Source organism: Lepidothrix coronata, unplaced genomic scaffold (assembly GCF_001604755.1).
Source record: "Lepidothrix coronata isolate B3197 unplaced genomic scaffold, Lepidothrix_coronata-1.0 Scaffold312, whole genome shotgun sequence".
NCBI lineage: Eukaryota > Metazoa > Chordata > Aves > Passeriformes > Pipridae > Lepidothrix > Lepidothrix coronata.
In genome coordinates this window covers 356,420-381,262 of record NW_016690492.1, presented here as the reverse complement: position 1 = coordinate 381,262, position 24,843 = coordinate 356,420, and the positions used below count along the sequence as shown (strand labels likewise).

The following is a 24,843-nucleotide window of genomic DNA, read 5'->3' as shown; positions in this document are numbered from 1 at the left end:
TCACAACTCAAGAAAGAAGTATAAAGACACTGATAGAGATTGTGCCTATTTCCCTTTTTTTCCCCATCCAGCTCAGAACAGGTCTATATACACCCAGCATGTACACATATGCAGCAAGCTCTAACTACTGGATGTGATTTATGAGTCTATTGAAGTAAATATAGAATTTTATTACCATTTTAAATCGGCTCCAAGCCACCTAAATTCATTCCAACTGGATGTAAAGCTAAAGAGAGTGCAGAGCACTCAATATTAATGTATGTCTATATTGGAAAACGTGAGATGTTTCTCCTTTTCTCAAATGAGTCCACAGCATTACTGGAATAATTCTGAGCTCTAGCAAAGCATTGCCTTTATATTTCCATGTACAAGGATTTGGGCTTTGTTAATGGAGATACTTCAGTTTAAGTCTGTTTTTCTTCATTTACAGCTAAAATATTTCTATGAAGATCAAATCTCTTTCAGATGCCATTTATTCCTATCTTGAATCCAAATCACTCACATATAACTAACTTACAATATCCACATTTAACTGGAAAACAAGTTTACTGCATTTCTACTATAAATGATATCTTTTTCCCACCTGCAAGTTAGTTACAAATACAGACTCTAATTTTTGCTCAAATTTCCAGCCTTGACAAAGCAGAGTTTCATTTGTACTCTGGATTTCCATCTCATGTCTATCCATAGAGTGTAAAAGTAAATATATAATGCATTCAGCTCCCCTGATTTTTTTAATACACTAAAATGAAAAGGAAAAACCACCAAAACACCCCAGACTCCAAAAGCACCGAGAAGTAAGAAAACCTTTTGCATTAGCACAGCTCACTAAATGGTCCAGTTATTCCATATAGCAGCTGCATCTTGCCCATTTACCAAACTGGTCATTTTTGTCATGCATAATATATTCATCAATACATAATTATTTCCAGTTGAACAATGAAAATACTCAGAGAGGTGCTCTGCTGGCCTTGGCAGACGATGCTATTTCCCCACAGCACCCACTTCTGTGAGCAATTCTTAGCCAGTTCTTAACACATTTAATATGGATTAAAAGACGAGAGGAGTTTCACCTTTCTAAGTTAGGAAATCACAAGGTATTTAGACCTTTTGAACATTTACAAAACACTATTTTAACCTTTAAAGATCAGAATTTTCAACTTGTGTTGTCAGTGTTCATTAAAATCCTTTCTTTGCAACATCCAATGCGTTTAATATTGCTAATATCCATCAGCTTATAAGGGACAGTCCTACAAAGAGCTTCTAAGCCAAACACCACTGAGACTGAACCAACAACATTCTGAAAGAGTTTGATTTTGCTGTTGCAAATGACACTTAAATCAGATGTTTCAAAAAAATCTACAGTACCAGGCAGCTGAAAAACATAGTCTTGGAGATGTGAACCTTAGCCAAAAACATTCATTTCACTCTTAAAATTGATTCATATTTTAAACCCCTATTCAAAATGCTTCCCCATTTGCTTATTCTTTCATGTTTAGGGAATGTTACCCTCAAATAATATTGTGAATTTATAATATTCAATTCCTCAGAGAGATTACAATGTTTTAGGATTCCTCTGTAAGGACAGTGCAAGCCCCGAGAATCCAAACCCAAATTAATATATTTAGAGAGAGAACCCTTAGAGCACTCAGCCTTGTTTGGGAAGTGGTACAAGCACAACACACAAAGGGCACAGCACACTTCCCAGAGCCCAAACCTTGGAATGGCAACGCCATCCAGTACAGAACCTCTCAGAAGATCCAGGTTATAACAGGTTTATCCCAGGGATGCCACCATAATGCAAATCCAGGGAAAATCACGCTACTGCCTCTGGAGACACCTTCCCTCTGCACTCCTGTACTGTCACTGCTCCTCTCCCAGGAACAAAATATTAAGTTCCAAGAACATGGCACATGAAAAAAATCCATCAGGGAGTTGGATCCTCCTCCTAAACGTCTCTCCTAACACTACAGTCTTTGTAAAACTCTCACTACTTTTGTTATGCTACAAGAAGCTCTCCACTTTCTTCTCTGTCCCTCATTCCCGGTGTGAAAAGGGCCTTTTTTTAAGCTAAAAATAGTTTTTAAAATTTGTACACGTGTGTGTGGCAACCACATGGCTTTTCAGGAATGTGACTTGCGACTTGTGAGCCCCTGCGATCACTCTATAAATGACAACAGTTTAAAGCAACACCATTTTCAGCGACGCCTTCTTGGAACGTGGGCAATTGTGACACCTTATGGCCGTTCCTGTAATGGCCTTCAACGTTTTAAGGGTGAACAGATTGAAAACTAGAAAGTTAATAGTTTGAAATCCTGGTTTGGTCACAGGGTACGAGTGACTCACCCACCACCACAGCTTTGTCTCCAGGAGGGGTTCTCCAGGGCAGGAGATCCCACCAAGACCATTCTGTGCCTGGAGAGCCTCCCCAGGGCTTCATCCACACTCAGCCACAAGGCTGCTCTGGGGAGTGCCCAGCACAACTGATCAGCAGTGGACTGTCACCCCAAACATTCCAGTCATCAACTGCTACCATAGCAACAGGCTGTCACCTGAATATTCCCAGGAGAACATTCCCATAGTAACAAAAACGTGTGGGTACCTGGTACATCCTGGGCTCCTCAGCATGGACTGTGTGAGTTCATTCCAGCCTTTCCTCAGGCTTCCCCATAAGCAAAAAGAGATTATCCATAAATTAACATGTAGAAAGTCACCACAATACTCACTCTCCACTAAGTTTCTAACAGCAATCACAGGCTGCTGCCCCAAGAACGTTATTTATACCCTGCCTTTCCCTCAGGCTGTGAATTTACCCATAATATTATGCAGGTGGCTCCCACCATCAGCCAGAATGCTTCCAGCTGACTTAACCAATTAAGTTAGGTTTTACCTTATAAAACCCTTCACTGGAAGCTGGGGCAGCTTAGGGAAAGGTGGTATGGCTTGAAGAGGTCACTGTACCTTTTTAGGCTATATTACAGAGGGCTTCTTGAAAGGAGAGGAAACAGTGTCATGTTGTCTTTGTCAGGCTTTATGTAAGAGGTTTGAACTTTTACTCAGTTTCACAGGGTAATTTAGGTTGGAAAAGGTGCTCGAGATCAACAAGTCCAACCCCAAACTATGCACCAAAGAGACACATTTTAACTGTGCGCTTTTTAAATCTCTTCAGGAATGCTCGCTCTGCTTCCCTGGGCAACCTGTTCCAGTAAAGAAATTCTTCCTAATATCCAATATAAACCTTCCCTGGCATAACTTGAGTCTGTTTGCTCTTGTCCCTGTTAGCTGGGAGAAGACATGAACCCCCACCTGACTGCAACCTCCTTTCAGGTAGTTGCAGGGAGGGATAAGGTCCCCCCGAGCCTCTTTTTTCCAGGCTAAACACTCCCCATTTGGAGAAATTCTGTCAGTGGGCTAGAGCCCTAAAATATTCTTTAAGCACAAAGGTGAGAATGGGCAGCTGGGGAGATGAAGGTTAAATGAGTGTCCTTGCTGGTGGGGGGTGGTGCATTCTACAAAAGCAAAAGAAATACTCAGATGATGACGAGTTACAACTCTACAGCTGGTTTCTGACAGAGAAGGAAGGATCTGAAACCTGCTTCTTGTTCTGGTTTGAATGCAAACAGCAGTTCTTTGGCTGTGCTTCTGTAGGTTCATCATCGCTTAATTTTCTCACTTGGAATAAATACATGGCTAGATTTTTATTTGTGGGGGAAGAACAGTACTTTGTATTAAACCAGGTTTATTTTTTTAATTGTGGCAGATGCAAATGCACCATAGTGACACACGATGTTAGCAAAGTACAACGGGCTCTTGGACTGCCTGTAAACACCTTGAAGTTAATTATTCACTTGTCATTCATTCAGTTATTCATAAAGCAATTCATGTTCATTAGAACTAGAGTAATTGTTGAGGTATGGCAAAGAAAGTGGCAAAAACTCAAGAAGCTTGAGTTATGCTAAGCCTGATATTTCTAAGGTTATTTAGGATTTTTAAATTAAATACTGTAGATATTTCTCACTTGTGTTTGCTCATAATTCTAGCCTCAACTTGTTCTAAATCTAATGCTGGATGTAGGTTAAAACCTGGTTGCATAAATTCCTAGAAACTGGAAATAAAATACATACTTTAGGCTTAGATGGATTAATATTTTAATTATGTGTTTTATTTATGATAATCCTCATTTCCACTGTTTTTTTCAGATCACAGTGAGAGGAAGCAACAGCATGGGAATAATTTTTCCTTTGAGTTGGAAGATACAATGAATTATACCACAAATGAAATATATTTCACAAGAGATTCAGACATTACAGCCTGGCTGCTCATACAGTGGGATCACAGTGACATTAAGGAGAGTGTGACTGACCTAAGGCAGCAAGTTGTCCCAATAGCTCAAACCAAATGGTCTCATTTCTAGACTGAATTCCACCTGGGTTAGGTCCCACCACTGTGTGCTACCATGTATCTGCTGATGGATCAAGGAATCATTAGTTATTACAGATCTCATCCAATGTAATCAAGCAGGGATGTTAACCAGTTAACCTTATACCTTCCATTGCCTCATGCTTCTTTGTGATTCTGAGCTTAAACATGAAATCTGGAATTGTTCTCTGGTATCCTGCAGACTACATAGATCCCAAACTGAAGAACCAAAACATTCCATCCTTTTTGAGCATACCAGCAGTGACACGTGTGACAAATGGCTGTTACAGTTACTTAGCTAAGCACTGTGAAAATTAGGATATTTTATTGAACTTGTTGGATCTTTCGTGCTTCAGATCTGTGAGTGCTGAAAGTCTTGTAGGAACAGCTCACTGTTTGCTTACAGAAGAGTCTGGTTTTTACCTCTGGCCCACAAGATAATTTTAAAAACATGCCTTGTTATTAAAATATTTTTGGATGCAGATTGTACCAGAAACTGTCAAACTTGGTGAAAAACAGAAGCTTTACTCAATCTACAAGGTATGAAACTACATCCATCACAGCAAGACTGAAGCACCTTACTCAAAATGAGAAAAGGGCATTTGTGCTATAGTGGCTGAAACAGATGGACCTTAAAAATCTGTCATCAGCAACTAATATTTTGATATTGGAACATTTTTCAGAAATCAAAAGTTGGCAAATCTGGATATGTCCCATTACACATCCCACTTGTTTTCTTCCAAAGCATTTTTCTTCTAGTATCCAGGTACCACTCTCAAACAGCAAACATAGGACTAAAGTTTTGCATTTCTTCCTGTTGCAGAAACTCCTGTATCTGTGGGAATGAAAGAGCCATGAAAGGCCATCTCATAGAACCAAAGTGAAAATTACACTTGTGGAATGCTCACAGAACGTGCATCCAAGCCATAGCATGAGAAAGCAGCAGTGCACATCAAGGCCAAGAAATCCCATGGGACTTATGTACCAGATCGTGATCTTCCTTAGGCATTTGGAGTCAATCTGGGCTTGTTTCACCCCTTCTGCAGAAAGATTTGTGCCATCCTTGGTGAAACCCAAACCCAGTCTTGGCTTTTTGTGAGGAAATGGAGAGGAGAGATGTAAAGCTCGTCTTCGCTCAGGCTGACAGCCTGTTTCACACCCTCAAACCTGACCCACATCTCCTGAACCTCAAACCTGACCTGTCTCCTGAAGCACAGCTCCCCTCTGCACACAGCTAGGCTGCTTATTTCCAGGGAATGGCTCCTGGGCACAGTTCCCTGGGCTGCAGTAGCTCATGTTCACACGCCAGGGCTCCCTGCACTACCAAATCCCCTCCCGTTGTTCCCCGGTGAGCGTGTCAGAGCACCCAGCACACAATCGGAGCTCAGCACTGCGGCTGCCTCCGAGCCTGTCTTAGGGAAAGACTTAGCCCTCAGAGGGAAAACACATCGCAGAACACTGCGAGTTGGAAGGGATCCACAGGAATCGTCAGGGTTGGAAGGGACCTCTGCAGATCACCCTGTCCAACTCCCCTGCCAGGGCACGGCCACCTGGAATCATGGAATCAGAGAATCATGGAATCAGCTAGGTTGGAAGGGACCTCCGAGATCATCAAGTCCAACCCTTGATCCACTACCGCCGTGGTTCCCAGACCATGGCGCTAAGTGCCACATCCAGTCTCATCTTAAACCTCCGGGGACGGAGAATCCACCACTTCCCTGGGCAGGTTTGGAATGTCTCCAAAAGAGGGAGACTCCACGACCTCTTCAGGCAGCTTGTTCCAGCGCTCTGCAATCCTCGGCGTAAAGTTCTTCCTTGTGCTGAGGTCAAACTTCCTGTGTTTTAATTTACGGCGACAAACATGGATCATGAAGCCCCTGAACCGGACCGTCCCCAGCAATCCCAGCCCGTGCCCGAGGGCGCTGTCCAGACGCCCCCTGAGCTCCGCCAGGCTCGGTGCCGCGCCCGCTGCCCGGGCAGGGGCGGGATATATTGACCGCTTGGATGTGCGCAGACCCCGTTTTTATCCCCGACACGAGGCTCTGCGCTCCGTGGCACCTTTAGGACCCTCTGCCCCCTCACACCGCACCCTCTCCGCCCCCGCAGAGCTCCGCCCCGCCTGCCCCGCCCCTCCGTGACGTCACGCAACCACGCCCCCTCCGCGAACGTCACTGCGCGCGCGCCGTCCCGTCGTGCCCCGCGGGACCCGTTGCGCCTCCCCGGCGGCGGCGGCGCTGCCCGGCCCGGCCTGGTCCCGCTCCCGAGCCTTTCCCGGCCTCTTCCCGAGCCATTCCCGGCCCCTTCCCGCAGCCCCCAGCGGGAGCCGCCCCGCTCCGCCATGCCCCCCAAGAAGCAGCAGCAGCCGGCGGGGGGCAGCAAGAAGGCGGACCAGAAGAAGAAGGAGAAGATCATCGAGGTGAGGGAGGCCCCGGGGCCGCTCTCCCGCCGCGGCCTCGCGCCGGGCCCGGCCCGGCCCGGCCCTCCCGGCGGCTTTCCCGGCTGGAGGGGCCCGGGGAATGGCGTTCCCGGGGGGTGCCGGGGCGGTGCCGCAGCTCTGCCCGGGCTGCTCTGGGTCCAGCGGGGCATTTCCAGGCCGGAGCTGCGTTTGCTCCGGCCGTGATCTGGCAGCGGCCCTCGGCCTTCTCCCCTCTCCCTTTCCCACGCCCCTCCCGGTGCCCTGGGTGTTCCTGTATTCCCCCAGGCCGGCTCGCCGAGGTGTAGGTTTGCGTCCTTGCGGGTTGGACCAGGTGCTCTCTAGAGGTTCCTTCCAAGCTTCACAACTCTGTGATTTCTCGCTCAGTTTAAAACACGGGTGTGGTTTGTTTTGCGGCGTCTTGTTACAATTCGACCCATGTGACCAGATTTTTTTAAAAGGCTGCCAGAGAGGTGTCTGTGTGTCTATGTGTGTGGCTGTGTGTCTTGGTTATTAGGACAGTCACACCTTATGCTAACAACGACAGAATTTGTATTGAGAGCACAAGCAGGGCAGTTATAGAAAATTACATATTTGCCTGAGTTTATTGGCATAAAAGACAGCAGCTGCTCAGCTGTTAAGGCAGAACATCCGTGTGATGTGAGTGTTCTTTGGCATCTGAGGCTGCAGGATGTTGTTTCTGTGCTCTTTGGAAATAAGAGGTTAGAGCAGTTGGTCCTGTGTTCTCCTGGCTTTGGACTTTCTGAGGTTCCTACAGAATCCAGCTGCATAAGAAAATTCTACTTATGGCAAAGACATGCAGCTGGAAGGGGAAAAGCTTGCCTTGATTGTTAACAATAACTTACTGTATAATTCAAATACAGAGGGATTATATCTTCCATATGGCATTTACAGTGGAAATCAAGCGTGTGAATGATAGATTTTCTTTCCCAAATGATTGTTTCGACTTCTCAGATTAGCACAAAGTAACAGAAGACCAGCTGGTGTTGATAGAGGATATGCCGTAAGTGAATCAGAGCTGTTTATTCTGTAATTATTTTATCACGGATTTTTGGATTGTTAGGGCTTCCAAAATTATGTTTGAACTGAAGTGTTACCACTGGATGAACATCTGTTACTTTTTTCTGGAAGGAAAGGAACGCTGATATCAAATCAAAGGCACAGGTGGTTTTTAATGCAGGTATTTCAGTAACTGCTGCCTCAGGTGCTTGTGTGAAAGTGAGATGTATGGGGGTGTTTTTTTGTAAGTTGTTTTTACTAGGTTTGGTATGGAAACATCTCGTTATCAGTAAAATTGAAGATCTAGAGGAAGAATTGGTTCAGGCAGTAAACAGAAACTTCTGGCAGTGGGGTTTAGGAAGTAGAAACACCTGTCAGGAGTTCATGTAGGGGAAAGACTTAACTACAAATTAGTACAGTTAGAAAATGAAAAGCTTAAAATACTTTAAATTAAGAAGTGGTATGTTACATGTGGTAACAGGCATCTGCATAACATACATCACATTTATATGTGAATACTTGAAGACAGAAGTAATAAGTGATTTCAGGTAGATAGAAGAAAAAACGACAGCATTTATGGCTAATCAATCTTTATATTTTCCTCAGATATTACTTGGGTAGTGTCCAAAAATATCTTGTCCTGTTGCCTTGAGAATGCTGTGTGTACACACTGACACTGGGACACAGGAGAGCTAGTCATAAAAACAAGAGCTCACACAAGGCAGCATTTAGGAGGTTGTGGCAAAGGTTTATTCTCAAGATATTGTGAGGAATCCACATTTTGTCCATACTGTTTCTTGGATTGCTTGTGCTGCTGGAGGAAATGATCTGTGTTTCACTGAAAACTTGAAAGGAGTGGCAAGGGTGGGATTTTTTTATTGTTTTGTTTGGTTTGGTTTTTTAATTCACTATGGCTATGTTTATCTCTTGATTTAGGACAAAACATTTGGCCTAAAGAATAAAAAAGGTGCAAAGCAGCAGAAGTTTATCAAGGCTGTGACTCACCAGGTGAAGTTTGGTCAGCAAAATCCCCGTCAGGTAAGCATTTATTGTCCAGTGTTTGTTGTAATTTTAAGTGGAAACAAGTCTGAATCTATTTGTTGAACTCTTTGGTCCAAGAAACTGAAATTCTGAGCCACTGCCTGCTACTTTGCTCTTCTGTATGATGAAATAAAATGAGGTACAATGGTTAGGTTATACTTAATCAGAAAATGTGGATTTAATGGAAATATTATAATGGAAATGATGCAGGTCTCTTATTCTCTCAGTGCTGGGGAGGCTGGTTGTTAATTATTTACAGAGCTTTCTGTTCTATGAATAAGCCTGTAGAATAATTACATTTTGTCAGCTAAAGTCAGGAGGTCATGATGCATTCCTTGAATAACATAAGGATGAACTAACAGATGTCAGGTACAATTTGAAAAGTAAAGCTGATGTTCAGGTCATTAGATCTAGGAATTTCTTGTAGTGGAAAAGATTCCTTGGTGTCACTTGAAAAACACCGGTGGTGTTCAAACAGTTCTTCTGAAACTTGTCTGTGAAATCCGTGGATCCGTGGCATATATAGGAATACCAGTGTGTAAATGAGCCAGCCTAAAGTCATTTATTTCTTAAATGCTGGTAGCTATTGACTGATGGATGGCAGAAGCAAATTTTTAAACCTGTTTATACCTTTCTTACCTTATAAAATAGCTTTCAGTTAGGGCTGTCCTTGAGAAAGAAAGCATTTTAAAGCAGTTTTCCTCGTGTCCTGAAATGAAAATGAAAATGCTGTCAGAGTTTTGGCCTTGGTGTTTGGGGTTTTTTTTTGTTGGTTTGTTGTTGGTTTGTGGTTTTAGTTTCTTTGGCTTTTGGGGGTTTTGTTTGGTTTTGTTGTTTTATTTCTTTTTTAAGACAAGCTTCATCTTCATGCCTTTAGAACCCTAGGGTGAAACAAAAGCATTCTGAAGTATTACTTTCTGTAGTTGACATACACAGGTCTGCATGTTATATGGAATAGCATTTGTTAACCTTCAGTATAAAAACTCACCAAGCTGCTAATTCCCTTCTAAAATGTTTTTGAGAAATTCACAGAAATTCTCAGAACAAAGATGCTTTTCCAACATTACCCTGTATTTCAGAACAAAGTACCCCACATACTCGTACAGTGGTGTTGGTCTCACCAGCTCCCCATCAGGATGAGTGTCAAATAATCACAGAATCACTGAGGGTGGAGAAGACCCCTGAGACTGAGTGCAGACATGACCCAGCACTGCTGTGTTCGTCACTAAACCTCATTCCCAAGTGCCATATCCACACATTTTTGAACACTTTCAGGGATGATGACTCCACCACTTCCCTGGGCAGCCTGTTCCAATGCTTGACCACCCTTTCAGTGAAGGAATTTTTCCCAATAACCAAGCTAAGCATTCTCTGGTGCAACTTGAGGCCTTTTCCTTTTATCCTGTCACTTGTTACCTTGGAAAAGAGACTGCCCCCCACCTTGCTACAACCTCCTTTCATATCTGATATAACAATGTTTCTCCCATATCCTCTTCCATCTGCTTTCAACCCACTCTGGCAGGGGTACAGGCCTTCTCTGGCTTATCCAAAAAGGGCGAGGCAGAGTCAAGTTTTTTTCCTTATACATAAACTTTTTCTTTCTTAGGTGAGCTTGTTTTCCAGTCCTTGGCCCCCAGGGCCTATAGAATGTGCTGGATTGAGGCTGTGGGATTGATGTAGATTGCAATGGTGTTTTAAAAGCACTTCCTAAATTCTGTGGAGAGCTTTCCTGGGACTGCTGCTGGTATACAGGAAGAGAAAGAGCAAAGCAGCGTGGAGGGGGCTAAAAGGAAAAGGCTTTTTGCACAGTTCTGGAAGGAGCTGCCCTGAGTAGTTCCACTGCAAAAGAGCAATGAATCTCTGTCTCTCAGTGACTTTCCTACCTTAAAGGTGGAGTAGAGGTCACTGTGGCACTAAAGGTATCTGCCAGCATCCCACTGCTCTGACAGATTTGCAGTCCCTCCTGTGTGACAGGTCAGTGGACACAAGGGCAGCAATTCTGAGCCTTCCAGGCATCACAGGTTCTTTCCTTTCTCCCCTCAAAAACTAATTTAAAATGATTGGCTGTTTTAACGTGCAGTTCTTGTGAAGTCAGTCCTGACATTCTAATTTTACATTTGTAACTTTGAATTTGGGGTTGTTATAGGCTGCTCAAACAGAAAGTGAGAAGAAATTAAAAAAAGAAGACAAGAAGAAGGAATTACAAGAATTAAATGAGCTCTTCAAGCCTGTGGTTGCTGCACAGAAAATTAGCAAAGGTATGACTGACTGATTTCTCTGCATTTGTATTCTCTTATTCATGTAGCTATTTGAGGTAGAATAAACCTTCAAAAACACCAACTGATATTTTAATAAAGTAAACGTGACTGTTTCCTTCCCCATCTAGTGTACCAAGGAGTTTGTCAGTAATGATTTGACTTCTTTTTGGAAGTTATCTGGGGTCATTAGATCATTAGAATATCAAAAGCTACACTGATATTGACTGGGAAGCTGAAGATACTTTGTTTCTGGTTCATCAGTTGGATGTTTCTGGATGCGTAGCATGATTTTTGTGTGTGTGATGGTATTTAAAGCAGCCTGTCTCCTCAGGGGAGTGTGAACATCCAGGTGTTGCAAGGAATATAAGATGGTAACTGTTGTTTTCACAGAAAACTGCTACTCAAATCAGAACAGTAAAAAATTTCCAGTTCTTTCTGTCTGACCTCACAATTAGCAGTGATGCTTGGTTTTGGAAGTGTGGTTTGTCTTGAGCTTGATTATTGAACAAACTTAGTTTTGTGATGAAATCTTAAGTTTTTGTTATAACGGTTCTGTGTTTGACACTTGGAGAAAACTCTACAATTGGCTGCCATTTGTGAGGAAGAAACATAATACCTGTTGGAGTGAACTAAATGTTTTCAACTCCGTTCATTTTCTGGAACACATGAAATCACGTGCAGTAATTTTTGACAAAAGAAGTGTGATTTCCATGCATGTTTTTAAGACAAACCTGATACTTGCTCCTTGTGATCAGCAACAAAGGACAGTTTCCTGTTTATGATCTGCAGTGATCAGCTTTCTCTAAATAAAGTAGCTTTTGACTTCAAGTGATTTCAGAAGACTAATGTTGCCCAGATTTTTAGATTACATTTTAAACAGGTGTTGCTGTACCTGCTTTTGTCACTGGTGAGTCTCACCAAGAGTGAAAGCAGCAAGGGGAAAAACTAGAGCTTAAAATCTTATATGTGTGTTTGCTGAATATTACAAGTCAAGTATTTCTCATTTGATCATGTCTCATAAAGACCTCCTAATGGTCAAATAATTCTTTAGTGCCATGGCTTTTACTTAACCTGTAGTTAGATTGATTGAATTGTTTGTTCTATTATAAAAGTTGTTNTTCTCTCTGCTTTCATTGCTTTTCCTAATGACCTCCTAATGGTCAAATAATTCTTTAGTGCCATGGCTTTTACTTAACCTGTAGTTAGATTGATTGAATTGTTTGTTCTATTATAAAAGTTGTTTACTTTGGGAACTATGAACCCATCTTATTTCTGTTACTGAAGAAAGTGGTCTGAATGGGCACAGGTTAAATTGTTATAATTTTTTCTAGTGTTTTCTTGATCTGTTGGGGAAAGGGTAACATTCAGAAGATGCTTTACTGTGTATTAGAGACAAGAATAGGGAAGAAGTTGCACGGTGATCTCTTATGTGTTGTATTATATAAATAAATAATTTGCTCAGGCACACTGCTGTCCATATTGCTTTAAATAGTCAAGTGCCAGCTTTGATACTTAATGCAAATATCATGCAATAAAAGTATGACATGTTGTTTTAAGAAAGCATATATATTCACGTTATTTTAAAAAGGCATTTTCATTCTCTATAAGTCCTAGGTATTTTTCTCAGAATTTCTAATGTATAGATTTTGCTGAAAAATAATGTTAAACTATAAAAACTTTCTTCACTCAGGTGCTGACCCCAAATCTGTAGTTTGTGCTTTCTTCAAGCAAGGACAGTGCACTAAAGGAGACAAGTGCAAGTTTTCTCATGATTTGTCTTTGGAAAGGAAGTGTGAAAAACGGAGTGTCTACATTGATGCCAGAGATGAAGACCTTGAAAAAGGTAAAATACTTTTAGAAAGTTTGATCCTCAAGTTATATGATCTGACCTTCTGGATGTCACCCTCCAACCTTACCTTTTTTTCAGTTGTCATATTTTTTTTTTTATTTCTTTTCCCTTGTTCATGCTGAGTACTGTACAGATGGAATGACACATTATTTAGTCTTTAACTGAAACACATTCTATGCATTTCAAAACTCAGGCTTTTCAGGAAATTGTCTTGTGAGAGGCATTGGGGAATTTGAAAACTTTAAGAGCCTGCATTTATTTTCCATTGCATAAGCTAGCTAAAATAGAAGAATTGCATACTTTATAAAAACTGTTACTAGGCAGAAAAGCAACTTGACAGCAGTGTTCAGTACTTGGAATTTTTGTGCAACCGTTTTCTTTTTCTAGATACAATGGACAACTGGGATGAGAAGAAGCTGGAAGAAGTGGTGAACAAGAAGCATGGTGAGGCGGAAAAGAAAAAACCCAAAACCCAAATAGTAGGTGGTCTGTCTTTTCTTTTTTTGTTTTATTGTAATTGAGCTGTAGTAGAGGGAATGAAGTGCAGACTGGTATTAGATATGTTAATATAAAGATTTTGAATGGAATCTCATAACCATGTTCTGAGGGCTGGGCTGATAGTTTTTCTAATAATATATGTTTTTAAAAAAGGCAAAAAGCCCACAACCCCAAGGCTCTTTTCAGTCATTGTGTGTTCTCATGTAAGTTACAAATGGATAGTAGGTAAAGTGCTTTCAAAATAGAAATGTTAAAGGACTCAGTAATAATCTAAGGCAACCTACTTGGTTAGAAGATTGACATATTGCAATTAATTAAGTCTATGATCTCATTGCAGTGACTGCCATATATATTGGCTTATTTTTGTACTGGGTGACATACAAGCATTAGAAGTTTTAAAATTTTCTCCTTTGTGTTGGAATTTGCTGATTGAGTCATTTGTAATTCCTGGGCTCTAAATTCAACAATATTTTTCAGTTTTGCACTAAATGGCATAACGTGTTAATCCTTTTCTCGTTCTTCTTCGTTTACTGTTTTTTAATAGCAACGCATGTCACACGTTCCTTCTGTTTTGAGCACAGCTGACTTTTTGAATTACTCGTCTTCTGGGGTGTAAAATGCTGGGGATGAAAAGAGAAAACACAGGGTTAACCACCATTGTTTTATACAGGTCTGCAAGTATTTCCTTGATGCTATTGAAAACAACAAATACGGGTGGTTTTGGGTCTGCCCAGGAGGAGGAGACAACTGTATGTATCGCCACGCTCTGCCTCCGGGCTTTGTATTAAAGAAAGACAAAAAGAAGGAGGAAAAGCAAGATGAAATTTCCTTAGAAGACCTAATAGAAAAAGAGGTAAAGTTGTCAGACAGGTACCTTCTTGTGGTACTTGTTTTTACTGTTATTCTACTTGGAAGAGACAGATGTAAAGAACCTGCTAATTTCTAATAAAAAACTGTAAGGTGTTGTTACAGCTGTAAGAGCCAGGGGGAAGATGTGTACTATTGGTTCATGGCTTTGTTTAGAAAGCATTACCTAGTGAAGAGAACTAGCTATAGCAGCATATGCAGCTGTTGCTTATGCTTTTTTAGGAGCCTTCTATTTCTTACTGCTATTTCTCATTTATCTATTACAACAACGGCTTCTGGGGCCTTTCTCATCCCCAGCTCAGTGTCCTTGGTTCTGCCATAACTCTCTAATGAGGAAGCAACACCAAGAGAACAAGGCCTTCTGAAGGTGTTGCTGCTCTGCTTATTTCTGTCCCCATTGCTTGGCATGTCATTGTGACAAGAACTGAGCTATTATTGTTACTTTCTTTCCCCCTTCACTTTCCCTGTTAACTTTCAGGTCAGCTCATCTCACTAACTGGAAAATCACATGTTGAGTCAAACAGTAAGATGATGGTGCAGGTTTGAGAGTGCTAAGAGTCAAGAAAGAATTGGAAAGAAATGCTTGCTATTGGTTCCTGGAAAAGTGTAATTAAATTTTAATTTGTTAGAGCCTTTGGAAAGAGTTTCTAGCATTAATCAGCCTCTTTCCTTGTGACAGCGTGCTGCCTTAGGACCAAATGTTACCAAAATTACTCTAGAGTGTTTTATTGCATGGAAGAGAAGAAAAAGACAAGAAAAAATTGATAAGGCTGAGCAAGATATGGAGAGGAGGAAAGCAGATTTTAAAGCTGGCAAAGCATTGGTGGTAAGTTCTACAGTCCATGTCTTAATGTAAGCAGAGGGAGTAAATACAGTTGCATAATAAGGTAGCTGGCCTGGAATTGCTTGGCTTTTTTTGGTGTCCTTTTATTTTCCTTCCTTTTTTGTGGTTTGGGGTATTTTTAAGCAGTATAAATTCCTTGAAGTAATAAGTGAAGATTTCTTCTCCTGTGAACAGATTAGTGGACGTGAAGTATTCGAGTTCCGGCCAGAGCTGGTTGATGCAGACGATGAAGAAGCAGATGACACCCATTATGTTCAAGGAGCAGGAGATGATGATGAGGTAAAGAACAGGATTAAATCAAGTAACGTTTCAGTTGCATTCAAATTTGAAAGCTTTTCATTTGAGGACTCTTACAGTGCAGTTAATAAGCTTGGTTCTTAATTTAATACTGCCACGGAGTAGATTTGATCGGAATGTTCATGTCGAAGGTGGGAAAGGTCGTTGGCAATTGTGCAGAAGTGAGGGCTTTTGTGGAAAAGCAGTTCCTGCAGAGCACCCTGGTGTATTTTTCAGATGGAAGACCCTGTGTGCATAAATGATGTGGATTTGAACCTGTATGTCCCCAAGGCAGTGGAGGAGACTGGCATTACAGTGGCTAGTCCTGAGCGATTCAGCACGTACACTTCAGTAGAAAAAGACGGTGAGTTCTTCACTGAGGCCTCACTAACGGAGCATTGTTAGTTAGGAGATTGCCCAAGGTAATGGCAATTTGACTCCCCCACCCTTTTTAAACCAATAATTCAGTTCTGTTAGTGGTACATGTAGTTACTAAAGCAAAGGCTTATAGTAAATGCTATGTACTTACCTTCTTTGTGGCCACTTCTAGTACGTCTCTAAGGGGCTTGTTCTAAGTTCACCTTTTTTCTTTTTTTTTTGATTTTTGTAAACCATAGAATGAACAATATAAGAAAGGTCCCAGCTTTTATTTTTTTGTTTATTTTTCTTCTATTCAGCTTGTAACTTCTTAGAGCAAAGTCCTGGTCTTGGTGCACTTGTGGAATGCATGCCCCGATCTTTAAGAGCAAGAGTCTTTCAAGTGCAGACATTGGGTAGGAGCAGCTCATTGTTTGACCCAGTTATGAAAATAGCAGTTTGAGGAGATGGGAGTTGGAGTTTTTTGGTTTTTTTTTTACCTGTTTTCATAACTGGTTATCCAGACCTGCATGTTAATCAGGTACATGCAATTTAACCAATATGAATTTCAAATAAAGTAACTTCTACACAGTCTCAAAACTTGAAAGCAGGTTCGGTAGGATTGTGAGTTCGAATTGGTGATTAGGAAACTTGTGACACTGAAATCCCTAAGAATTATGTTTATTTTCAGATAATAAATTAAGTGAAGCTTCTGGTGGTGATATAAACAGCAGCGAGCAAAATGATTTAGAGGAAGATAATGATGGAGATGGGGAATTGGAAAATGGAGTAATTGATGCTGTTCCAGTTGATGAAAATCTGTTTACTGGAGAGGACTTGGATGAACTAGAAGAAGAACTAAACACTCTTGATTTAGAAGAATGAACTAAAAAGCTCAAGTGAGGAATTAAATCTATGTGACAAAGTGAAAACTGACTACATTTTTTCTCCTTTTTGAATAGAATTCTTAAACAAGATGTTTTTGGTTATGCAGCTGAATATGATGGGCACGTGGTATCCCAGGAATGTTTTCCTTCAATCTCATCTACTCCAGTCTTGACTATGCTCACAGTAAAACTTTCAGAGTAGGTCAGAATTACTCGACAGCTGAATTCACAGACAGTGAGATTAGAACTTTCAACTAAAAGTAAGAAGTGTAACTGCTTTGCCAGTATGCAAGTGGGCAATTTGACACCAGGTACAGTATAAAAATCCAAGTATTCATTCTTCACAGAAATTGCATTTTTATTAGTGATTGGTGTTGATTTAGAAACTGCCTGAAGTGGTTTTTAGGCAGGACACTCTAATGGAGCTGATGCAGATTATGCTTCTTTAAGTGGTGATTAGCTTTACTTGATCAGCTGGATACTGAAGACTGTCAACTGATAGATCATACAATACAATGTGGTGCCCTCTGTTTAAAACATTTTAAACTTTCTCACCACCTTTTGCCAATAAATCTGTAAATAAAAACTATCAACTTTAAAATACCTGTGTTGATTTTTCTCTGCTGAGTTAGGATATCAAACCAAACCGTTAAGAACTGGATTTTCTAATAGAGTGGTAAATGTTTTTCTCTGCAGTCTTGATACAGAAGTGATGATGTTGGCTTCACTTAAATTTGGACTACCTGTAATTACACTTTTTTTGCTTACACTTGATGCAGTGTAAAATTCAGCAGCCAGCTTTTCTCCCTTCCTGTTCTTCCTTCCTGCCCACCCGTGTACTGATGTGATACCTGCTGTGCATCACTCCCTGCCATTCCAGCCTCCTCCTTTCCCCACTGTCTTTTGTAGACTAGTGAAGACTCCAGGCTCTGCAGAGCAGGGATGCTGAGGTCCAGACAATGCCTGGCTTGCCTTTGGAGTGCTGGAAATAGCAGGAGGTTGTGCAGGGCTGAGTTGCCTGAGGGCAGAGCAGTGCTGTCAAGCTGCCATCCAGTCAGTGTGTCCTTTCCCAAAGGATTGAGGCTCTGCCATAAAGGTTTCTCAGTGGTGGTGCTTTCACAGGCTGTGTCTCCTTGCCATAATACCAGTAATATCTGCAACAATATTGCTGTACTAAAGATACCATTTGTATCAATTTTTCTAAAGCTTTTAAAGTACTACTTAAAGGCCACTAAGAGTCGAGGTGTTGTTAGTGAGCTCTCCCAGACTGCTTTTGGGTGGGAATATTGGCTTTATAATGGTTATTTCTGGCACTGCTGAATTGACTCTTGTACCCTGAATGCTATTTCTAAATTAGCTGACTTAGACTTTTTTTTGCCCTTTTTGGGATCTTTGTGGAATTCGTTTTCTCCTGTAGGAACAAGAAGCAGTACTTGGGAGAAAGAGGCCTGCAGAACTTGACTTCTAAATGTAAGTGTTTAAGGAAAAGCTAAATATCGGATGGAACTATTTATTTATGCAGATTTTTCTCCCCGTGGCCATAAATAAGCAGTGTTGGTGGATTGTTGTATTATACTGGCCAGCAATAAGATGCCTGGCTATCAGGACACTTAAGAATGCAATTCATTTGAATGTATGTTGCATAATTTTTCAAAGTTGTATATTTTAAATGGGAATAAAAGTAATTTAATCATTATCAAGGATGAGAATGGCTTTCTATATGTTGTGACTTAAAGGCTGGTTTTTTGCATATAAATACTCATTTCTTTAGTACTGATCTGCTTGACAAGTATAAATAGCTTAAGCCTTCGGCAAAATTGTGTGTTTGTTACTTAAAATTTGTATTTTACAGTGGAGGAACGACAGGATGACTCATACTAATTTCAGCTAATAAAACACAGATGAGCAGAAAGAGAGTGTCCTTTTGGGTCTAGAGGGCTTGGTTGTGGTGCACAACTCCTTTTGTGCAGGTGTTGGTTAAGCATTAGGACATCACCTTGCATAGTCCTGAAATACATTGAATATCCATGAGTTAGTTGAAGAAAACCTGATTTTCCTAGGCAGGAGTTGTTGACATATGGCTTCATGTGGGCAGGAAACAACAGTTCTCTGTTCCTGTTTGGTTTTTACCCTCTTTCCTCTCAGCTTACTCTGGCTGAGCTTGTTCTGGCCCCTTGGCTTGGTTGCTCTGCCTGGATTTCCACCTGTGAAAGCAGTGACTGCTTTTAGAGAGTCCCTTGTTAGTGTTCATTCAGACAGACTCCTGAAGGTGAGGTGCAGTGTGTTGCTACATGTTCCTTCTGCTCACAGATAGGCTTGAATATAACATGCTAAAGGTCCTGAATTTTCAGAGTTAAAGAAACCCAAATTTGCAGCTGACGGGGAGTTTCAGACAATAAATGTCAATTAAAAATGAATGCCAAGGCCTTGCTTGGGGTAGATGAACTATTAATGTTCTGGAAAGGAGCACTGTGATAGGAGGGAGTTCACCTGGGTATGACATCACTAAGTTGTTCCTACTGATGCAAACTTCACCAAATTAGTCTGATATCAAGTGAATGAGTCACTTCCGGAAAAACGAGATACAATCTGAATCCTAAAATAATAGTGTTTTCATTTCCGTGACTGTCCGGTTATTATGGGTCAAAAATAGAGTACTTCCTTGTTCCAGGAGCAGGCAGGCTCAGTTCAGGACACCCTCTGGGTTCAGGTCAGGCTGTAAAGCCCCATAAGCTGGGTAAGTTTGTAGCCCTTGCAGCCTGGGCCCTGTTTGTGTCATCTTGGTGCTCTCCTACCTTAAGGTGAGCACTCCATGAGCAGTGTGATGGAGCTGTGGTTTGAGCATCTCCTGAGGGAACACGCTGGTGTAGCACTGCCTTCACAGCACCTTTGGCACTGGGCACCTGTGGGGACAAAAAACAATTTAAAAAAATGCTGCAGTAAAGCCATGCCTTTCCTTCCTGGTGTTTGCTGTTGTGGGGGTGGAGTATTTGTTGACTTTCAACTTGAGTGTATGTTAAAATCCCATTTCAGTCATGCACACGAACTGCTTGCCCTGCTGTAACTGGCCAGCTTTAAATTCAGTCAAGTTTGGGGGGTTTTTTGAGACCTGTATGGTTGAATTTTATGCTTGTCACTGCTTTGTTATTCAGAGCTCCCTGCTTTTTTTTTTTTTTTATAATAAACACTGTGCACAAAGGGCTGGAAAAAAATTTGGTTAAAAATTAAAGGTAAAAACTGACCTTAAATATTAAATTATCTATGAGTTGTTTGTAATAGAAATGTTGCTGGTTTTTTTAGTGGACAATACTCGCCAGCTGCTTTTTATCAAGGGGAGCTTTTACTATTGATAAACTTTGGACCAAGCAGTGGTACTTTTCTTGGCAATCCAGTATTGTCATAATAGATTGTGCTTGTTTGGCGTGTTGGTTACAGAAAGAATATGCACATACAAACTAGTATGTTTATTCATCTTTCCTTTCACAGTTCTTTAGTCAGATGTGGAATATTAAGTGCCAAAAAAACCCCTACATCTCAGACATTCTGAATGCTGAGTTCTAATTCTTTTGCAAGAAAGTTCTAATTCTAGTGCTCCTTTTTAAAAACTACCTGAATGTAGTAAGTAATGCAGGCATAAATATTTTGTAAGCTTATATATCTTGCAGATAGCCTACTCGGAAGTTTTACAAACAGTGTTTGTTATTCCTGTTCCCTGTGCTGCTTTGTAATAACTTACTGAAACTGCAGAGTGATCAAACAACTAAACTAAAAGATTAAGTCTCTGTTTTCCTCACAGTGAAATTATTACAGCCCTAAGCTGAGAGGAAGGAATTGCTCTCATATGCAGATATCCCCATATATATTCACCTGAAGTGTCTCAGGAGAAATACCCCCTGAATAACATGAATAAGAATTGGAAATACAAGATCTGGGAAGGCCAGAGGAACTGCCCAAAAAACCTGTGATAGCAGCTGCACTGGATCAGCCCAAGAGCCTGTTTATCACCCTCCAAAAAGCAGAGCCATGGGGAGGGAGGAGGTAAGAAAAGCACAAGCCCCTGCACTGCTCAGGAGTGCTTGTCATATGGAGCTTCCAACAGTTCTTAATCTGTAACATTTCCTCTTCTAGATGTTACCCTGTGGTGGCTTTCTCTTCTGAGTGTCTTCCCTCTTTCTCCTTTGAATCCTTGTACATTTTTATCATCTTTTGGAAACCTGAGGGTTCCACAGATCTGCTACATTTTGTTTTGAACATGACTCCTATTCCTGTTAGAGAAAGTGGCTATAAAAAGAGGAGTTAATGTCTTTCAGTTGTGAAGAACACAGTCTCTTGATGTATTTCAGTGCTAGAAACAGGGTTTTTTTTCCAAAATTAAAAGCTTTCTCTCTAAACATGCTTCATTTTTCTGCTACTAATGGGCAAAATAAAGGAAATGCTTCATGAATGAAGTATTTGAATGGAGTCTTTGCTTTTGGTTGGGTACCAGGGGTGTTTTATGTAGCTGTGACCACCTAAAGTGCTTTTGCAGTGATATCTGCAAATCACCCTTCTCTTTTGTCTCTCACACTAGTATTAGAGGTTCAGAAGAGACCTTGGCTTAGCCTGTCACACTTAGTTCTTTCCTTTCAATAGATGCTCTGTCTCTTTACAGAGAGCAGCTGTTGCTGGTGTTAGCAATAAGGCCAGGATGTTTTATTCATTTATGATGTTACAGCCCTAATATGTGACCACAATAGGCTCCTTCATAGCACATTATTGAAATGAATGCCAAAAATAATCAGTTCTTTCAATCATAAAACAGCAGCAGCATCTCATTTGTGTTTAGGGAAAGAGACCTCGGAGATAATCTCATTATCCTACATTTTTGATTTGAAAATGCTTATGGAGCCTTGTAATACATTTGGACATAAATTTGAACAGGGCTGAATTAACACTGAAGAGATGTTCCTGAAGTTACCCAATGAGACTTTAAAAGCACAGTGGAGTCCTAAATTAAAGGAAGATGAAATGGAAAAGAAAGCATCACAGCTTTCCTTTATTTCCTAAAGGAAAGAAGAGGAAGCAATCCTGAAGGGAAGATAGGAGAGAATTACTGTAAAGCTTGCCAAGTCTAAACAATATTCTTTGGACAGTCAGCCATTAGGGAAGTGTGTTCTACAGATGCTGCGTCCTTGGACCTGTGCTGGCATGAAACTGTGGGTGTAGCACATCTCTTGTAGCTGTAGAAATTCAGTTTACACCTTACATTTCTCAGGCCTCTAATGCATTTTGACAGGCTTGCTACTCTAGGGGAACTTTTGTCCTCTTCACATCTCTCCTCCATTCCTGTTTTGTTCCTTGGTTTGCCTTCTTGTGCTCTTAATACAGCATATAAAGACTGGATTAAAGACATCACAGGACTTTGGTCTCTGCACAGTAATACAGATCCATTGCAACTCTCATTCACTGTTTTCTACCAATCTTGGTGTCAAGTAGTTCAGCTGTCTGCTTTGGGAGCAGTGGACTACTTCAGAAAGAGATTAATTGACCTCCACTATAAAAATTCCACAGCTACAACTTCAGGCCTCCTTAGAATCAGCCAAGTTTCTGGGCAAGAAACCTTTTTAATCTTGTCTCTCCATCACTTCCCTTTGCTGTCTTCTCCCTGTGCCAAAGATAAACACTGCAGAAGGGGGGCTCTTCTGGCTGACCTCTAACCCATCCCAGCTCTCCTGGCAGTGGCTGTGTAACCCAGCTGCTGCCTTCCCCCTCTGGGCTCTCTGCACAGAGCAGGGCACAGTCTCACCCAGCACTCCAGGGCTTTGGTTATCAAAGGGAGAGAAGGAGGATTAGGGAAGTGGGACAGAATGAATAGAGCAAAGCTCTAGTTCCTCAAATGTCTGGCAGACTAAAGTCAAAATAAGAGGGGACCATGAACTGTGAGGGAGCAATAGAAGTTTAACTGCTGTTGTCTCATCTTGGTGAACTGTTTCCTTGAATAAGCTTCCAGGAGGTGTCAGAGCTGCACTTTGTGGTGGTGCCACCAGCCCTACACCACGAGCTCTTCAGTTCTTTTTCTTGTCAACACAAAAAGACTATTCTGTAAGCAGTGGTTCCAAATGCTGTGTCCCACACAGTGCCTTCCACACACAAATACCGAGCTGCAGTTCTGCACCCTTGTTATACAGGAATAATTGCCCATTCTTTGTGTGTTTGGGGGGAGCAGGGAGAGGCAGAATGAGGAATCTTCCCCCAAGACAGCAAGAAGGAGGAAGCTTTTAAATGTGCTCTTTATTCAGGGCACGGAAGTGTCTGCAGTTTCCAGTTCTGATAGCTGTTGTCAGCATTAACTGGCAGACTTCAGTCTGATAGCTGCAAAAATAGTTCTTTCACCAGCAGCACCCAACTGGGAATGGATTGGAGTGACCTCCTGGCCATTGCAGGGTGATGGCTTAGAAGCAAATGGTAAAAACTTTGGGAACCAAACAGATCCACACCAAACCCCCTCACCCCCCTGGGCAAACCCTCTGTTAGAATGGTTAAAGATCTGATTCTGTATTGGTCAATGTTCTTTAGCTTTTATTCCTTGAGAGAAACACTTTTCATTTACCTTGGCAGGCATAGTCACCAGTTCTTGGTCACCATGCCTTGGTTTAGTATTTACGTCAGACAGGACAGCATTCCTTAGACACAAAGGAGCAAAATATAATGGCTTCAAGGTGAGGATGAGTTGGGGTTCTTTGGGGAAAAAAATGGGTATTTTTGCACGGGAAGAGGGAGGATGTTTGAACTCAGGGGCATTCTGTAAGATGGAAATGTGCCTTCTGAAGGCCTGAGGCTGGAGCTGATGGCTGAGCTGCTCTCAAGGCCTGGGGTGCCTGGGCTGGAACACTTGAAACATTTCTTGAGAGAGAAGGGGAAGGAAATCTCTCTTTCCATGTCAGTTGGTCTTGCTGCCATCTTTTAGTGCTTTTGTATTTGAGTAAAAGAATATTCAGAGTATTGGATAGAAAGGAGCCTGGCCCTAGTTTGCTCCTCCACTGCCTTTCAATAATACTTGCTCTGCATCCTGTTATTATTTTGCTGTTCAAGTCTTCAACATGTTTTAAGTCTGAGCTTGTTACTAAGCACAGAGCAGTTTGAAGAATTATTTCTTTCCCAGGGAATTCCTAAGTTTAAACTTGGTTTTGTTCCAAATCTTTTAGCAGGAATGTGGAAACATTACAGGAGCACTAGAGGACAGATGCTCCCAGGCAGATGTGGCTTTATGTGCCTGGAATGATAAATTAAAAAGTCAAGATGACTGCTCTGTGAGTCTGACCTTTGTTAGATTACTTTGAAAATGCATGATGGAAAAAAAAAAATCATGGCAAAAAAAATCGGTGAAAAATTCCCCCAAAATAGAGAGATTAAAAAGTTGTACATAAGAAGCTGTCACTTGTGCTAAATAGGAGGTTGTTTGCACTAGAGACAGGGTGGCAATATCTCAGGAATATGACAGGAAGCAGTGGTCTCTGGTGTTTCTGTATAACCAGAAGCAGGCAAGAATGTAAGAAAACAAATGTGTTCATTTTCATTGAGATTGTGCAGAGAATATTACAGAGCTTGGGTTTTTGTTTTGGTTTTGTTTGTTTGTTTGGGGTTTGTTTTGTTTTGTTTTTTGGAGTCTTTTTGTTTGGGCTTTTTCTCTGATCTGTTTCTCCCTTGTTACATTACTTCCTGTCAATCCTTTATTCTCTAGAGTGAAAAATATTGTTTAAAAATATCTTTTAAAAATATTTAAGTCTTTGGGGGCGTTTACTGAGTGACATCTGGATATGTGTGTTAATCTGCTGAAGTGCTCTGTGATGCAAAAAAAATGAGTTACCCACGTGACTTATAATGACAAACTCATTCTGGCTGAAGAAATATGAATCCCTGGGTATGTCAAGCAGTGCTGTCCCTGCACTGGATGCTATGGAATCCTAATGTAAAAAAAGGCCTGGTGAGTAAGGAGTGTTCTATAAAAGAAGAAAAAGGGATGGTGGGCAGACGTTGACTAACACTGGAGTAATACAGATATCAGCATTGAGCAAAGCAGGGATGAACCCTGGCACGACTCACTTCCTTTGGATCTGGGAGATTCCAGGCTCCCT

At 41.3% G+C, this 24,843-nt stretch overlaps 1 protein-coding gene and 2 long non-coding RNA genes across 8 annotated transcripts in view; 2 read left to right on the top strand and 1 right to left on the bottom strand.

The window, feature by feature from the left end:
* The window catches only part of LOC108508762, a 132,033-nt gene extending 129,515 nt beyond the window's left edge, over nucleotides 1-2,518 (bottom strand). For all 5 annotated transcript variants that reach the window (XR_001878495.1, XR_001878493.1, XR_001878496.1 and 2 more), the window contains exon 1: nucleotides 2,347-2,518. This is a non-coding gene — a long non-coding RNA (uncharacterized LOC108508762). The remainder of the gene's footprint in view (nucleotides 1-2,346) is intronic.
* On the top strand, nucleotides 2,468-4,640 carry LOC108508763. Its single transcript, XR_001878498.1, has 3 exons — nucleotides 2,468-2,635; nucleotides 3,328-3,443; nucleotides 4,200-4,640. It is a non-coding gene; the product is annotated as an uncharacterized LOC108508763 (long non-coding RNA).
* Nucleotides 4,641-6,638: 1,998 nt separating this feature from the next.
* Nucleotides 6,639-17,330, top strand: ZC3H15 (zinc finger CCCH-type containing 15). 2 transcript variants are annotated; one of them, XM_017837829.1, is made up of 11 exons: nucleotides 6,639-6,835; nucleotides 8,789-8,890; nucleotides 11,040-11,151; nucleotides 12,842-12,994; nucleotides 13,388-13,479; nucleotides 14,169-14,351; nucleotides 15,045-15,191; nucleotides 15,384-15,488; nucleotides 15,723-15,849; nucleotides 16,163-16,258; nucleotides 16,534-17,330. In XM_017837829.1, the coding sequence occupies exons 1-11, from the start codon at nucleotides 6,758-6,760 to the stop codon at nucleotides 16,725-16,727; spliced, it is 1,389 nt and encodes a 462-aa protein (XP_017693318.1). In that variant the 5' UTR covers nucleotides 6,639-6,757; the 3' UTR covers nucleotides 16,728-17,330. The 2 variants fall into 2 exon arrangements, with proteins under 2 accessions (XP_017693318.1, XP_017693319.1); XM_017837830.1 differs by lacking the exon at nucleotides 16,163-16,258 and having other exon boundaries at nucleotides 6,644-6,835.
* The last annotated feature ends 7,513 nt before the right edge of the window (nucleotides 17,331-24,843 follow it).

What these genes read in the sequence shown, in the direction of transcription:
- ZC3H15 (XM_017837829.1), top strand. Translation starts at nt 6,758, where the DNA reads ATGCCCCCCAAGAAGCAGCAGCAGCCGGCGGGGGGCAGCAAGAAGGCG. An exon ending in AAGCTGGCAAAGCATTGGTG is followed by an intron (nt 15,192 to 15,383) that starts GTAAGTTCTACA and finishes TCCTGTGAACAG; the next exon opens with ATTAGTGGACGTGAAGTATT. An exon ending in GAGCAGGAGATGATGATGAG is followed by an intron (nt 15,489 to 15,722) that starts GTAAAGAACAGG and finishes TGTATTTTTCAG; the next exon opens with ATGGAAGACCCTGTGTGCAT.